This window comes from Abramis brama (genome assembly GCF_963993115.1).
Source record: "Abramis brama genome assembly, chromosome: 19".
Lineage (NCBI taxonomy): Eukaryota > Metazoa > Chordata > Actinopteri > Cypriniformes > Leuciscidae > Abramis > Abramis brama.
Window position 1 is genome coordinate 7,673,101 of NC_139981.1, and position 17,144 is coordinate 7,690,244.

At 37.9% G+C, this 17,144-nt stretch overlaps 2 protein-coding genes across 2 annotated transcripts in view; one reads left to right on the forward strand and one right to left on the reverse strand.

The window, feature by feature from the left end:
* The window catches only part of lrmda (leucine rich melanocyte differentiation associated), a 283,768-nt gene extending 281,081 nt beyond the window's left edge, over positions 1-2,687 (reverse strand). Inside the window, exons 1-2 of the mRNA XM_084093122.1 lie at positions 2,477-2,687; positions 1,689-1,789 (exon numbers count right to left, since the gene is read on the reverse strand). Coding sequence (XP_083949248.1) covers positions 1,689-1,789; positions 2,477-2,518 — 143 coding nt within the window. The 5' untranslated portion in view covers positions 2,519-2,687. The remainder of the gene's footprint in view (positions 1-1,688; positions 1,790-2,476) is intronic.
* Positions 2,688-6,848: 4,161 nt separating this feature from the next.
* On the forward strand, positions 6,849-9,711 carry znf503 (zinc finger protein 503). Its single transcript, XM_084093776.1, has 2 exons — positions 6,849-7,445; positions 7,843-9,711. Exons 1-2 carry the CDS (start codon positions 7,185-7,187, stop codon positions 9,256-9,258), a joined length of 1,677 nt encoding a protein of 558 aa, XP_083949902.1. The 5' UTR covers positions 6,849-7,184; the 3' UTR covers positions 9,259-9,711.
* The last annotated feature ends 7,433 nt before the right edge of the window (positions 9,712-17,144 follow it).

Sequence of the window (17,144 nt, forward strand, 5' to 3'; positions counted from 1 at the left end):
TGCTCCCAAATATCATCTTTATTGGAAGTGTGAATCCGAGTGAACAAGACTGGGGTTAGTCCAAAACATAAGTGGTGAAACCTCACTCTTCTGTGTGTACGACACTGCATCGGTAATGTAAATCCTGCAGGGTTTTAATGGAAAAACAATAAACCTGACATTGTTCTAAGAATTCCCATTAATAGGCTATCGATGTTCCCAACTATTCTGGTAATTATCTTACTCATAAAAAGTTATAAACGATTTGATGATAGCATAATGGTTCAACAAAGGCAATAAACCACAGTGCAAGCAGTGTAGCAATGCTACTATGTGTATGGTGAAACTATCAGGAAGCATTACGGATGAAACTGATGCAATAAAGAGCATTGCATTAAAGAACAAACACAAAAAACCTCTGAACCATTAACTTTATAAATCCATGGATGGAGCAGTTGTACTGATTCCTTCAGTCATGATCAGATATCTGTTTGTATAGCATTTTACATAATTTATGCACATGATGACGGTTGACCAAATTCAGTACATGATGCAAAAATACATCAAATTTTATATCTAAACAATAAACATAGATAATTCTGGGTTCTACAGTGTTCAACCTATGCCAGGTTGCCAGTCACAAACGCTCATTAGGAATATTAATACGCCGATAAGCGTACATTTATGTGCGACACATTGAAGCAGCGCAGGATTTGGCCATTATTAATGTGACAGACTCCAGTGCAAAGCGAATCAATTAAATGGAAGAATCCACATTTTCAGCACAGATAACTGCCTCAAGACGACAATTTTCACATGACAAAAAGAGGCCCATTCAGAGTCCTTCAAGGCCTGACAGGTCAAGAAAAGAAGTCTGAAACAAAGGCACCTTATAACCATCATCTCCTCTCTTTTAGTTGTCAGATCAGCTTTGCTAGTCCTGCTGGTGAAATGGCATCCCCCTCCCCAGCTGCCACAAGGTGCTTCTTCATGTCCTGTCAAAGGACTCTTTTATTCTATTTGCTCAGCATTAACATGTCACATTTATTGATCAGGCTTTTTATCTGGCCACAGCATGGCACGCTGCTACTGTACCCACCGCTCTCTGATGTCTCGATGACACGGCTGACAATGTAATGCACATAACGCATGTATAAAATTGCACTTAATGCAAAGGTGTGACTGTCCACGCGACAGGTAGATTGAATCAGAGACGTTGTATGCGGTTGGGATCCTGTCAGTTATGGCAATGTTCTAGAATGTTTCACATGATAGAAACATCCTTCACACAAGAATTTTCTCAACCAATTCAAGCGTTTTTCTCTAGGCAAAGGGAGTCTATCTTACATATTAATAGCAATATATGATATGAATTCCTTAATGTGCACTGCCAGCATCTGTGGTCAAGAAGCATCTTAAAAGGCCTAACAGAGGTGTACTCAAAACAGAAGTACAAAATCAAAAACACAACAGATGTGAAAACTACCTATAATGGTTATTTTCCATCTTTACAGAGAGGATAAAGTCGACCATAATCCTGTTGCAAAACTTAGGGGAAAAAACATGATGTCTCACCCATCTCAGATCCATATGGGAATCCAGTATGTGCATAATAGGTGCCATGCATGTCATTGCTGTCTTCCATCATCATGGACCTCCTATTCTCGTGGCCTGTTAAGTGTTACATTCAGACAAAAACAGTAACTTACCTCAGTTGGTTGAAGCTGAGGTCTAATCTTCTTGCCAATTCTCCATATTTTTCCCCAAGAAAATCTGGAATGTCTTCCCAATCAAGCCCAATGCAGGACACCTGCATCAATGCATCAGAGAGAGGAAGAGTGTTACATTTTTTAGGTGTCTTAGTTACAGTAAAATTATACATATAAGTACTGAGTAATCTCAATTAACAACATGTAGCCTACTTACTATAATGTTAGGAATAGGTTTGGTTTAGGGTTAGTTGAATATAATTAAAATGCATAATTGACAGTTATTACTATTGTAAGTACTATTGTAACTGTAAATAATTAGTTATTGCATGTAATGTGTAACAAAGACACAGTAAAATCAAGTGTCACCAGGAAGAGATGTCAGTTTTATTACACAGTTGGTACTTTGAATTAATGTTCTTTCAAGAAATAGACCTTCTTAAACATAAAAGCTGGTGAGGTTATTAAATTTATGTTTGTTATGAAGCTGTTCAGCTGTGCATTAACATGTGAAGGCAAATACTTCATACACAGCTATTGTGTGAATTAAACCACTGTTATTATGTTAATCAACAACTATTTAAGCAGTTTATAATATATTTGTATTCATATTTTTGACTATTGTCTCGCGATACAGAAGATGTATTTTTATTTTATAAATATATCCAACTTCATGTCACTTCATGACTTACAATAACAAACAAAAAACTTCTGGGCGTTTGGTGTCTACTGGTTGAATCCATAATATAGGTCACAGCAGGATAACGTGTTTGCAATATTTCACTTACCTGACTTCCATTCACTACAACCATTGACTCGTTGTATGCCATTGCAGTCAAATGACAGTTCAGAAAGAAAGAAGCTTCTAACGAGGACCAACACAAAGGGTTTTATGCTCATAAGACCGGAAAGTTTCCTTTATGTTTCCGAAATAAACTTTTAATCTACGCTCCGTATGAAGCTTTACTTCTTCCGCGTGCTCGTGTCAGCTGATCTTAGACGGAAGCACGCGCCACTGTTCAATTTCTCAAATCAGTTTTGGCTGGTTATACGGTATTCCTAAGGATGTTTTGCCATAAAAATAATGATGAGTAGCATTATTAGTAGAAATGCGGAGGGCTTTCTGTTGAAAAAAGCAGCCGTTTTAATCACTGGAAGTTAGAATCTCCAAAGAATATGTTTAACATAGTATACGACGTATTACAATTCAGAAGTCATATTTCACTGTATTATAAATTCACTAATCATATTTTACTGTATTTCTTCACATTCGTGTGTTCATTTAATAGTTTATGTTAAAATAACACATTAAAGCTTTTTGTTATCGTTGTAAGACATACAGAAAGGGCTCGAAAGCATGACGTCACGACGGATCCTCCCATAGGCGGAAGTTTTGGACGCGCAGACAGACAGTGTGGAGACGACTAGGATTTCTGATCTTATGCAGGCGGTAGCGCACGAATACTAGAATAATGTAACGACTTAGTTTGGCTACTAAAATGTGCTCCATTAGACGCCACTGGAAATCTTTTCATATTATCATCTTTATAGAAAATAAAGGGATTGTGTCTGTAAATGTTCATACCTGTCGTATCACATCGGAGCGCGTGTGTAATGTAAGGTAAAGTGGTTCGTTGTGGTCTCTTTTGCCAAACTTAATGATAGAAAATGCTTTGTAATGCATGTTTAACAGATGTAAAAGAATAACCGAGTTTTTGTATTATTATTATTGTTGTTGTTGTTATTTATATCGTATATATGCTAGCCTACGCTTTGAATGAAAGGAAGCGGACTATGACGCTGTTTTTTTTTTTTAACTATTCGAGTTGGCTGAATTTCCGTAATGTACTGATGTGCGAGTTTTTCTAAGCACTAAAAGTAAAATTAATAGCCTACTGTGTTTTTATTTTAACTGATTTTGTGTTGCTTACTCTGACTAAACTGCTTTACCCATCACTTAGTCAGCAACCCTTTCAAATATATTTGTAACTTGAGGGGTAAAAAAAACTGTGTGAAATGTGACCTAGTGTTATTGTTTATTTTAATAAATAGTAAATGTGCGGCGCTCAAATTTAACTACAGAAAATGTTTTGAACAAACGCGGGGGTTTCGGGCGCTTTAGTCAACTCTATAAATGACTATATAGGTAGCCTATAGTCATGCATAAACATGACGATGTGAAATATATTTAATACATTTGCATTTAAATAATATCAATTATGACCCCCCCCCCAAAATATGTTCCCATTTAAGGGTAATACCGAGTGTTTGGTGTCTGGTTCAGAAGCTCATTCGTCATGCAGACAATAAAGAGAAAAATTTTGCCCGATGCTGAAATTTATGGTTACCCTTCTCTGCCCTAATTTCTCACGCAGTGTGTCACGCGCTGACAGCCTCAGCAGAAAACAATCACACATCTTTCCATGCTTAAGAAAGATTCTGCGTTCATCTTAAAAATGGCCGGTATCAACACTAGTGTCTGTGTTGTATTAGAAAAGGGAATAATAGCCTACAGCAAAATCTTAACACTATTTGCACTTTCAAAAACTTAAACAGCCTACAAATAGCCTATTGTTAATGTAGTAAATCAATAATGAAAAGGGTTTTTCCTACGTTTTTCAGATCGACTATCTATGGTTTTCAGAATTGTAATCAAACTAGCCTATGTGCATTTGAGCAAGGCCTAGCCTACTTATTGTGGCTAAATAATTCTAACTTTTCTAAATATTAGAACACGTAAACTACGTTAAAAAGGCAAATGCAATCAGTAGCCTAAATATTGATTCCTGGAGAGAGAGCTGTGTGCAAGAGAGAGCGAGATAGCCTGTGATGAATAATTACCTTACACGTTCTTATTGGTTTATAGACTTTTACAATATATATATTTTTTTTATATATTTTTTTTAATTCTAAAAGTATGATGTAGGCTACTTGGCTAATTTAATTAATGTGATTTTTTAAAGGAGGGGGTGAGGCTATTATTTTATTTAAGTGTATTAAATAAAACTGCGTTCTGGGGTTTAATTCCCAAGTTTAGCAAACCAGCAAAATGTATTATTTGTCACGGACCAGGGTTATCTGTTTCATGTGTCTGAGATACTCCAGCAAAATATACATTTCTTTCACGCTGATGACTGTCCACTCCAGGTTTTCTTGCTCTCCAAGATGACCTGTCAAGCGGATTACCGCAGAAAGAGATTAATGGTGGAGGCGGGTTGCAATAATAATCGTTTTGTTTGATGTGACAACTTTGATAGGCGTTGATTTACTTACAAACTGATAGGCTTTTAATTGAGCGCCTCCATCCAGTGAGAGATGAAAGGCAAAGCGCATTGAAAAGCTGCCCGATTGCCCCGGAGCCTCAATACTGATTAGCCGTCTCAGCGGTGAATAGTTCAAGGCTTTTTAAACTTCTTTTCTCAAAGGTCTGACAGATCATTTCTCTTTCTTTTATGTATTTTGGTATTGTCAAATAAAATGAATAATTTTATTGTGTGTAAATAAAATTTAGTTGACATGAATGGAAAAAAACGTCTGGACTATTTTTTATTATTATTCAAAACATTCAAGTTTTGTTGGATTTTGCTTGAGGCAACGCAATAACCTACAAGTGAAGTTTACATTTGAGCAAAACATGTAGTGTCCGGAAAGACCTGAAACTGCATGTGAGACAAGGAAAATATCATTTGAAGTAGCTATATCATGTACACCTGTCTGAAACTTAGCCTCGGCATGTTTAAAACTGGTTTTCACAACACATCGACTTTTCTTTCTTTTTAATTCAATAGTAGGCTACTTGCAGAGGAAAATAAGTTATAAACATATATAGGCCTAGGCTATATATATAGCCTATATGCTATACTGTAAAAAATAAATCCGTAAAATAACAGAAAAAACATTTACACAATTATACAAATGGTAATGGACAAAAATGACAACAGGTGAAATTGTTTTGTTAATGTAAAATAAAATGAGCTAACGCACGTGTTATAGGCTAACCTATAGCCTATAAAGTAAGCAAAATATTTGCATTAATTGCTTGCCTCGTGGGTTTTTTTATAACTTTTTTTGTTAGGCCTATAAAAGTAAAATAATTATGACGCTCTCAAAAAGTACTTCAAAATATTAATTTTTTATTTTTATTTTATTTTTTTACTTTACACTCAGCAGCTGTATTTCTAAATAAACTATAGGATATGATTAATGTCCAGTTGTTGATTTTCTATTTCTACTTCAATTGAAGAAAAAGATGAAAGAAAAAAGAAACACGGGGAAAATGTTCTTGTCTTACCACAGGTTTTAAACAAAACCTTTCCAAACTGAATCAAACAGAGAAACTGCCCCTCAAATTAAGTGACTGTTCTCCGGGATGCTTCTTTTGCCCTTTTCTCTGTCACTCGCGGCACATAATCAGCTTCAAAAGCTGACGTGAAGTAAGAAAAGGATTGACAGCAACTGACAAATAACTGATTGATTGTGGTCGAGCAGAATTGACAGTTGACGGAGGGGTGGGGATAGAAATAGAAGGGCGGTCTATATTATATTGAAAACATGTGACATTCACATCCCTCTATCACTGCATTGGTCTGCTCTTGTCAACGCTTGTCTGATTGGGGAATTCAAACACTACAAGTTGATCTTGTGTTTATGGTCTGATGTTTTATCCCGTTCACATAAGGTAGGCTAAAGGTAAAAAAAAAATTAAAAAAAAGACTAAAGGCACACAACATCTTAGAAAAAAAGACTAGGCTACATTTAAATTCATACAATAAATAACATCAAAAGGAAAAATGGTTACTAAAAATGTAGGTCTTATAGCCTACAAAGAGCTAGGTTCCTATAATAAAAATAATAAAAAGGAATCCCAAACTTTAATGTTTTAATTCTGTTTTTGTTGATGGTGTTAATCATCATCGCTAAATATGGAGCTTAATCTTATTAAGGCCTACAAAAGAGACGAAGAGTAACCTAAATGTATGAGAGAATTCTTTTTCTCTTTTAAAAAAAAAATGGCAAAATTATGGAAGCATGCTCGTGAAAATGAATAGCGAGCAGTTTAAATCTCATTTTTGACATCGGCGTGTACGACAACCTACATATTGTGCAAAATCTCCTCCCCCAAGTTGTCAAAATAGAGGCGCTTGCAGGAGGAGGAACGTCACATCCCCTTGACCCTCCAATCACCTCGGGGTCCCATTTGATTGGAAGGCGGCAAGGGCTTTAATCTCGGACTAATTCAGCTGCTTTTGAAGTGAAAATTTCTACCAGTTCTTGGTTTGGGAGGACAAGCGCGCGGACCTACGGGAAGAGACAGAGCGCGCGCTATGCCTTTGGTGTCACACGCGGTTCCGGATCTGCAATAGCCTCGCGCTTTGCTCCATGCGGATTATACAATTTATCTTTATTTCTACTATTTGAATGAAGATTACGGCATAGTGTTTTTTTATTTATTAATCTGATAAATGAAATACCAACAAAATACATGAGAATTGGGTCATGATCACATCGCCTTCTGCTTCTGCTTCAAGAAATAGTGATACTGATCTAGTCTGGGAAAGCACCAGCAGCAGCTCTCGGAATAACAACTCCGCGGTCGTCTGCAAGCCTTTTCTCCATTCCGTCCCTCCTTCGGACCCTTTACGGCAAGCTAACCGAATTCCCATAAAGATTTTGAAAATGCTTACTGCACGCACAGGACACATTTTACACCCTGAATATCTTCAGCCATTGCCATCCACCCCGATTAGTCCAATTGAGGTAAGATGCGTTTTCGCTGTTTCATAAGCTGTTCATGTAGCTATTTGACAAGTCCGCATTCTATTTTGTCGGAGAAATGACGGAGCATTACGAGAATCTTGGATTAGACGTAGCGGGGCTGGGTGGATAAAATGAATAAAATCCAATAGCCAACATCGTATTTTAATTTGACCAATTTTCTCTTTAATCCAGCTAACATTGTAAATGCGCTTTTGGCACGGGCTTCCAGTCCGTTTCGCGCGATGCGCACATTATCGACTCGCTTAAAACGCTCAAATAAAGGCGACGAGTCGTTTAGGGAAGTTTATTTGTTGTTTATTTAGACAAATACCTTGTAATGATTGTGCTTTTACATATTTGTGGTGTTTACGTCCTTTATTTTTATCTGTCCTCGCAGCTCGATGCCAAGAAAAGTCCTCTGGCTCTTCTTGCGCAAACGTGCTCTCAGATCGGTAAACCGGACCCTCCACCCTCCTCCAAACTCTCCTCGGTAACATCAAACGGATCTAACGATAAAGAGTCGAAATCTGGCCCTTTAAAACTGAGTGACATCGGCGTGGAAGACAAATCCAGCTTCAAGCCGTATTCCAAGCCATCGGATAAGAAGGACTCGTCTTCTGGTGTGTCGAACGGAGAGAAATCTGGTTTCCGTGTGCCTAGCGCCACCTGCCAGCCATTCACTCCCAGGACTGGCAGCCCGAATTCCAGCACTTCGGCTTCCCCGATGCCGTCAGATGGAAAGGGAGAGAGAGACGAAAAGAAAGAGTCTGATTGTAATAAAAACTGCACCTCGGATGGATCTGCACCGACCAGCATCAGCCATAGCAGGATAAGCGTGAGCTGTGCGGGAATTAACGTGGAGGTCAACCAGCACCAGGAGACCACATCAGGATCCAAAGCAGCGACGTCGGAGTCCTCGTGTGTCACCTCTTCATCCTCAGCCTCCGTCCTGGGGTCAGGACTTGTAGCCCCCGTTTCTCCGTACAAACCCGGCCAGACAGTTTTCCCTCTACCCCCGGCTGGCATGACGTACCCTGGCAGTTTAGCAGGGGCCTACGCCGGCTATCCCCAACACTTCCTGCCCCACGGTGGAAGTCTGGTCAATGCACAGCTCGCCAGCTCGCTGGGCTGCAGTAAAGCTGGCTCAAGCCCCCTAGCCGGGGCATCCCCTCCATCCATAATGTCAGCCAGCCTTTGTAGAGACCCTTACTGCTTGAGTTACCACTGTGCCAGCCACTTGGCCGGTGCAGCCGGAGCTTCCTGCACACACGACTCGGCGGCTGCTTTGAAGTCCGGATATCAACTCATGTACCCGACACACCCTTTGCACGGGGTTCACTCCTCGCCGCCATCTTTTGGTGGACACCCTTTGTATCCCTATGGGTTCATGCTGCCCAACGACCCTCTTCCGCATGTGTGTAACTGGGTGTCAGCTAACGGACCTTGTGACAAGCGTTTCTCATCCTCCGAAGAACTTCTTAACCACCTGCGGACGCACACCGCGTTCACCGGGACCGAAAAGTTTATATCGGGTTATCCCAGTTCGTCATCTTTAGCTAATGCTGCCGCCGCAGCAATGGCATGCCATATGCACATGCCGCCCTCAGGAGCCCCTGGGAGCCCCGGGACATTGGCACTTAGGAGCCCGCATCATGCGTTAGGACTAAGCAGCCGCTATCACCCGTATTCAAAGAGCCCGTTGCCTACTCCCGGCGCACCGGTTCCAGTACCTGCCGCGACCGGTCCTTATTATTCTCCCTATGCACTGTACGGTCAAAGACTCACCACAGCAGCAGCGCTTGGATACCAGTAAAAAACAAAAACAAAAACAGACTCTGTCCAAATTTATAGATTATAAAGATTGAAATATAAAGACTTTTATATCATCGCGCCACTGAAGGACTGGATCCGTGGACTCACTGTATTTATTTATGTCAGCTTAAAGCGGACAATAATACAAATGAAAATATTTGAGAAACTCAAAAGTGCATTACATGAACTCTGTAGATAACGTGAAACACATGTTAGAGTACTAATAAAATAGGGGTCTTCAGTTGGATGTTGATTTGGAATTGCTATGATTGTATTGTTCGTTATTATTTAATGTCTCATTGAAAAGAAGATAATTTACATGCATGTTTGTTTCTTAAATCCCAAATTGTCCACATGATTTGAAATTGCCGTTATTTTTCAGGTGTTCACCACGGAGAGAGAATTGGTATTTTTTGTATGTATTCTGGAAAATAAGAAACAATTCTGTTCCATATTTCTGTCTTCAGTATTCATTAACCAAACATCACCAAAACTCAACTCAAACTAAATTCTGTCATTTGAGTAGCCTATATTGATTTTGCCGTTTTAAATACAAATCATGTAGCTAATTTCCATGGTTGCAGCCTTTTTCAGGTTTTACAGTTCTACTAAACGATTTAACTTCGAATAAGATTAAAAAAAAAAAAAAATTATGAGTGCATTCGTCGGTGTCTGAGATTTTATTATTCTTATTTTTCTAATGACTGACCCAGCAATCAGAATTGAAAGTTTGGTATAACGATGTTAATAAATGACGCCAGAACACGTTTGAAATAATTTCAGGTTCATTTTATTATGCATTGAAGTTTATAAATAAAAAATAGTTTATTTCTAAATACAAAAAGAAATGTAGAAATTGCCACTTTATTTCTTCTCACTGGGCGACGATAAATTAATCAAGGGGTTGTACCATCTTTTTTCATATTTTTACAAAGAGAAAATGTTTTCAGGACAACTTTTAGGTGAATGACATGACCGGTGTTCACTTTCTTCTTCAATATCTTCTACTCTATCATGTTGTCAGTCCATCATCTCACCATATATCGAAGAATCATTTCAGAATATAAACGGCTATGCTGAATTCTGAACGTGCATTTGTTGTGGTTTTGTTGAACAAGATTTTATTTTGTAATAGTAGGCTCGTTTGCAGTAGGATAAGTTATAACTGCAGCCGTCAAGGGTTTATGAGGACAATGAGTTATGTTTGAGAAACGCTAAAGAGACAACATTGCGAGTGCTTTGTTTATAAATCCTATTATAGGAAACAGACTGTATTTAAAAAAAAAAAAAAAAAAAAAAAAACGATTGACCATGCATTTTCAATTTAATATAGGCCTAATTGTAGGACATCTTATTTGTTATAGATTACCCAATATCAGGTTTAAGTCTGTTTTATGTGAATTAACGAAACATTTTTTACGAGATTTTTACAGATAGGCTACACACAATGAGTAGGAGTACACACTATTTGTCAAATACCAGAGTAGCCTAAATGGTCAGCAATATTTTCATTCAGTGAGCAAACACAAACATTGTCATTCGACTAGACTTGTAAATCATATCTTTCATTTAATGAAACACTAACGGCTTCCAGATTAGAAAGAAAAGCAGGGTTTGTTTTCTAAAGGCCCGTCTTTTGATCGCCAAATTATTTCCTCAACAATTGTTTTTATTTGCGTAGCCCATATACTATATTTAAACTGAAAAAATTGAAATTATAATTCATCAATACGATTGTAATAAGATTGTAAAAAAGAAAAATAAGCAATCTTTATCGAATGCTCCATTTAATTTAATAAAAGAACTAGGATAACGCATAAGAACAGAAAAAAAAATGTAGGCTGCTGATATTTTTGTTTGCGAGACGAATAAGAAAACGTGGATTTTTACTCTTGCAAAAGTGATTTTATATTGTTTGTTTGTTTGTTTTTTACTCATGGAAAACTGAAATATGCGCAGGTAACGAATAAGGCAATAGGCCTATACTTAACTGCGTGTTTTAACTAGCCTACATAAATTCACAAAGCAGCCTACATTACACATATAATTTAATATAGCAATATCAAATATAAAGTAGCCTAGGCTACAAATCGTCTCACGACATTTTAGGCGTATTTTTTTCCATTGTTAGGCTAACTGTTTCGCGAAACAAACTGCACATATGAATCGACTAAACTTAGCCTATATATCGTTTTTAACAACATTTAAGTTGAATATCCAATAGTTTATTTATTCATTTTGTTTTTATTTATGTTTTTATTTAAATTTTGGGAGGGATGACAATTAACCCCGTATATAGGAACTTAAAATAATAAGCTAGGCCTATATACATTTACGAACTAGGCCTACATGAGTTTTATTAACTAAAGTTATAAATAATGACACAAGATTAATTAATGATTGTATTTACACTCCTAAAGCAGTTCATTAAAGATGGAAAACTTCAACCCGCCCAGAAATGTCATAGACGCGGAGCAACTAGACTATGTTCTGGAGGCCCACACAAGCTTTAAACTGATGTAATGACGGTGAAAGAGAGCAATTTCCATTTTTACCCACATCATGGTGGCTGTGAGGAGGTCCCCGATGGAAAGCCATTCATCATGTGCCCCTCCTCCCAGGCCTGTCATCAGAGGAGCTAGCAGGCACATGTGTGCATAAATTACCCCGCATGCCTTCTTCCACTGCTGTTCACTGTGGCTAAGGAGTATAAAGAGGAACAGAACTCCACTGCCTGGTAGTAAAGCATGACTTACACTACTGATCAGCCCTGCAATGAGCATGTTTATAAGGGCGATAAATAAAGTGAATACCTTCCACAGTGGTCTCGTGTAAGGTGCCAGGCAACCACAATATGGAAAAGAGGAGGACTGGAATGCCTTATTAACCTGTGACAACAACGGCTTGTTATAGGAGATGAATTTGACTCCTTTATTTGAGAGGGGAAACATTTCATAGATCAACAAGACAACATGCCACATGATTTTTATAAAATTGAAAGCGTTCACCCTCATGTTTTGTTAGGGGTCTACAAGACACCAAGGCTCTTTTGCTAGCTCAAAAACATACTTTAAAAGTATTCAAAGTATATTTTCTCTTTTTTTTCAATCTTATAAGAACTGATAATAAGCTAAATAAAGTTTAACATATATTTTCCATGATAAACGTTTCATTTGGGGCCCCAAACACCCCAGCTATAAAACACACACATATATATATATATATATATATATATATATATATATATATATATATATATATATATCAATTTAAAAGGAATTTCCAGATGCTTTGCTTTGATTTGCGTTATTGTTTTTTTTCTACAAAGTGTTTTCTGAATAACAGCTTTGTTTTAAAACAGAACAATGTCTTTAAAACTATGTCTAGGATTGTATTAAGTCAGAGGATCATATTAAATAATTGGAAGTTCATTTTAAAACTATACCATTATTATTTCACACACAGTACTGGGGTCTCTGGGACTTCAAACGTAAGTATGGTTAATAATTATCATGTGTACAGTGCATAGCCACACCTCAGGTTTCATGCCAGAGGTGCTAAAAAACTAATTGCATTGGTAGAGATGCATGGCTGATTTATAGACCATGCTGAGGAGGCTGTGCCAAGGTATGCTGACACACAAGGCCTTCCTGCTCTGAATTTACCCTTTTACTGGAGCTGCTATAAACCTACTTACCACTCAAAGCTGGACTTTAGAGGACACCTGGATTGCCACCGCTGATTTACACTTCACTCTTTTATTAAATAGCACAAAATTACTACTGACACCAATGTAATTACTAGGCGTGTGATAAAATAAACAGACACGCTGTAGTCTGACATAGCAATCCTATGCTTTGAGCAACAGCTGTGTCAATATGTGAGTGCCACGCAAATGCTAAACTTCTAGACATAAGTCACAGACAATTATATCTTTCTCTCACGAGAGTGGCTTGATTTATGGGATTATGTGATTGAGGCAAAATCCTTTTTAGCTGCGATAAGGGCAATTATCATTGCAATCTTTCAAATGAGAAAGCTTTGTTTAAACGGCCTTCTAGTTGTTTAGACCATTTAAAACAGCTTTATTTTAACCTTGTAAAGTACAAAACTTATTTTGCATAGCTCAGATAATCGTCTTCACCCAAAGGTGCTCCACTCAGTCAAATAGCAGCTATCTTCAAGAGTGATTTATGTTGACACAGGAGGTGGAAATGACCACAGCTTTTGTGATTGCAGTAATGAAGCCATAAACCAAATGGCATGAAATGAAGCAGGAGCTCCACGATTTAATCAGCTCATAAACAGATCCACTGCATCAAGCCAATGACGTTATTACCCATCTGAAGTAAATCTTGCTAATCTCCAGAGATAAAATCAACATCATCAATGGTCACATGTCATATTCATCAATGCTAAATTGCCCCCTTTTGACAGATTAATCCCGGCCACGGCTCCCAGAGAGAGTGGTAATGGAGACCCAGGCAAACAATTCACTCATTGAACACGTCGGGCTCCTAGTATCTCTTGGCGCTTACACACGCTCTCTCTCCTCATTGATTTACAAATTCAAAGTGCTCATCAAGGTGAGAAAGGCCCAAAGAAAAATGGCTTCCGTGACGGCTTGTCATTCAAAGGGCCTGCGATGCGAGGCATCTTCTTGTGCTTTAAGTGCCTAATTGAGGTCATTTACGGCAGCTCTCGGGGCTCTGCTATCATATCTCAATGCCTGTTTCATTTGCACATTTTGGGGTTTTGACAAAGAATATTTTATGGAAATGAGACCATTCTCTGAGAATACTTAATGGCTTTTTTCGTAAAGAGCCCAGTGATGGCTCGGATGTCTGTCGATGATAAATAGCTGAGATTTCTAAGATGAGCTTGTAGTAGTGAGACAATGTGCTTGTGTTTGCAATTATCTGAGTCTCCATATCTTTATTTTGCTTGACCAAACCTCTGCAAGTTCTCGCTGATTATTGAAGGTCAAGAATATTCCACATCGGCATGTTATATATTTCAGTGATGCTGTGGGCTATGTAATATAACACTGTTGGACGTTTCCATTTAATTTCAATGTATTGATAGTTTGATGTCATAATCTGAAATGTACCATCTAGTTTTGTCTAATTTAGACTTTGAATATCTACACAATATCTACAAACGTCCTACTCACATTAATGAATTTGGTGGCCATTTTTATCCAGACTTTTCAACCTGTGTTTTTGGTATTGCTTACACCATCTTCTATTTGAGCTAGAATAATTTACTTATGGAATCCTTGGTCAGTCACTGCATTCAACCATTGGCATTGCAATTCTGTATAGCTGATTAACCGAAACTGGGTGGAGCAACTTTCATGGATGTTTTAACGCAAGAATCCACTTGTATTTCGTAGCTACCTTGAAAGAATGAATTCGCAGTAACTGGATGATAGAATTTATGGGTGTTTCGAGATGTCCTGCGGTTTTGACTTAAACTCGGCATTATATGGAAGTTGCGATAGACTGTTCTTCCTATTGTGACGTATATCCAAGTGAAACTTCTTTTTGAACAACAAAAATAGGGCGGGACTTGATTTTGTCCATCAGGAATTCATTGGATCGTTGTGATTTGCTATTGTGTTCATCGTGTGAGTGACAGGTTGTCCCGCCCTCGCACCAGTAAACACATCATCAGAGATAAATTAGATTTTTAATAAAATCTAATTATAATAAACAATACTGCAATATTCACCAATTAATGCCACACATTGTTTTGTAATATTGTATGCTATGCTATGTTTGTTACTTGTTCTGTCTGAAATATATATATAAAAAAAAGCGAGTCCATAAAAGCGTAAAACACAATGCTAAGAAGCAGCACTCATACCAAAGCATGGACTCACTGTCCCTTGTTTAATTCAGACGCAAAACTCAGGCTACTTGGGTTAATGTTTAATGTTAATGTTAATGTTTCTGTAATATTGTTGCAGTGTTCGTATTGTTGCAACGTCGCTTGTTTCGTAAATTCTAATTAACTGTTTTTTTATATTAATGACTCAAATCAATATTTTATGTTTAGGTATATATTTGTCGAGTAGCCATGTAATAAGCAGGATATAGGCTTCATAAACACTGACAGCTATATGCATACTAAGTATATGTTATTGCTCACTCTTTGGACGGTGCAGTGTAGATATTAATCTTTGTTTCGGAATGATCCTGTGAACTGTAGAGGCACTCAAACAGGAATGTAACAGCTCATTGAATCTGTTCTTTGCACTCATGCACATTGTCATTCTTGGGAGCACTTTTTTAAGCACACTTCTGATTTTAATAAAATTACATGCCATGCTCTTTGTGAGGTTGTTAAAACATGTGCACAAAGCGATGAAAGTTCATTTTCTTGAGCAGACACTGAATAATATTAGCAACCAAATTTCCATTCAGGACGGATGCCATGACAGACCTAATGATGGACTGTCAACAGGCCTCGCTGGTGATGCTAATATCAGATATGTTGTGAGGAATGATCTTTCTGATCTGCTCAGATATATGCAGAATTAAGATTTCAAAAGACTAAAGTGATTTCTGACAGCTTTATCTGGCAAGACCATGTGAGACATAAAACTATAACAAACAGCAGTATTTCTCTGGCAGTCTCTTGACCTCACTTACGAGACATGGCTTTTGTATGCTAACAGTGCATCTATTCAAAGGAAACAGTTAAGACAATATTTTAAGCTTGTTTTCATGGGGCTGGTTATGATGCCTTTACACATCACACATTGCAAAGAAATATTTGAAGATGCTGGCCGTGTTGATCGCTGCACAGCCAAACTAATAGATCTGACCAAGAGACAAATGGGTCCAGACACGCAGCAACACAGCCCGAGGAAATATGGACCTTCACATCATTTTTATTGCTTTAATGCATTTTAGTGTTAACTGCAAAATAGGAGCTTAAAATTACTCTCAGTCCTGCTTTGCTTGTGCCCTACAGACAAAGACGCAACTTGATGAAAATAACACGCAGGCCACACGGGTGTTTTGCATGAAAATAAAGCAATTACCTTTGTGAAAAAGCATTGTATGAGTACAGGAAGACTTAGATATGTTATTACTTATCTCATCTCTTGTAATATAATTGGCAGAGCTCTGTGTGTGCAACCGGGAAGAAAATGTTAATGCATTCTTTCAACAATGCAATGAAAAGCAGTTACAATGCTTCCTGGGGCAAAGTATTATGCCTATTCAAAAGGTCGAATTTGCTTGAGAATATTAGTGTATGAGTTGTGTTTTGTAGACGTAGGATAAGAAATTGACACTTGATACATAACCGTACTTTGAGCAACATGAGTGGTAATTCATCAAAAGCTAGGTCTATCAATCAAAAGTGTCATGAAAATGAAATCATAGTGTATGGTGGCTTTGCCAAACTTTAAAGCAAGCTGTTTTATAATAGCACTAAAATCCTGCTTGTGTCAATTCACCAAAGTCAATGGAGTGAATTAGCATCACGCCATATAATTACTGAATAAATCAGTCCATTTTAAGGAATCATCTGGCTCGTCGGATCCTTTCCTCCTACCATGCTTTTTGCCTCTGACCATCTTCCTGACAGTTTATTTCTCTCGGATTTCTGGGGGCAAACACCTGTGTCTCCTCTTAAAGAAGTCTGCTTCTGACAGGCCGTGTGGAGCTTCTCCCTTCGGCTCGGACACATCTGGTGGGAGATCACAACTCCAGCAGTGTCTCCATGTGCACATCCATCAGCCCTCAGCCATACTCTCACACGCATACATGTATACTAAAAGGTCATATGCTCAATACATCAGAGTACAAGATGAGCCCAAAAGAATGAAGACATGACTGGCTAAAAGTAAAGTTCTATTTAAAAAAAAATATA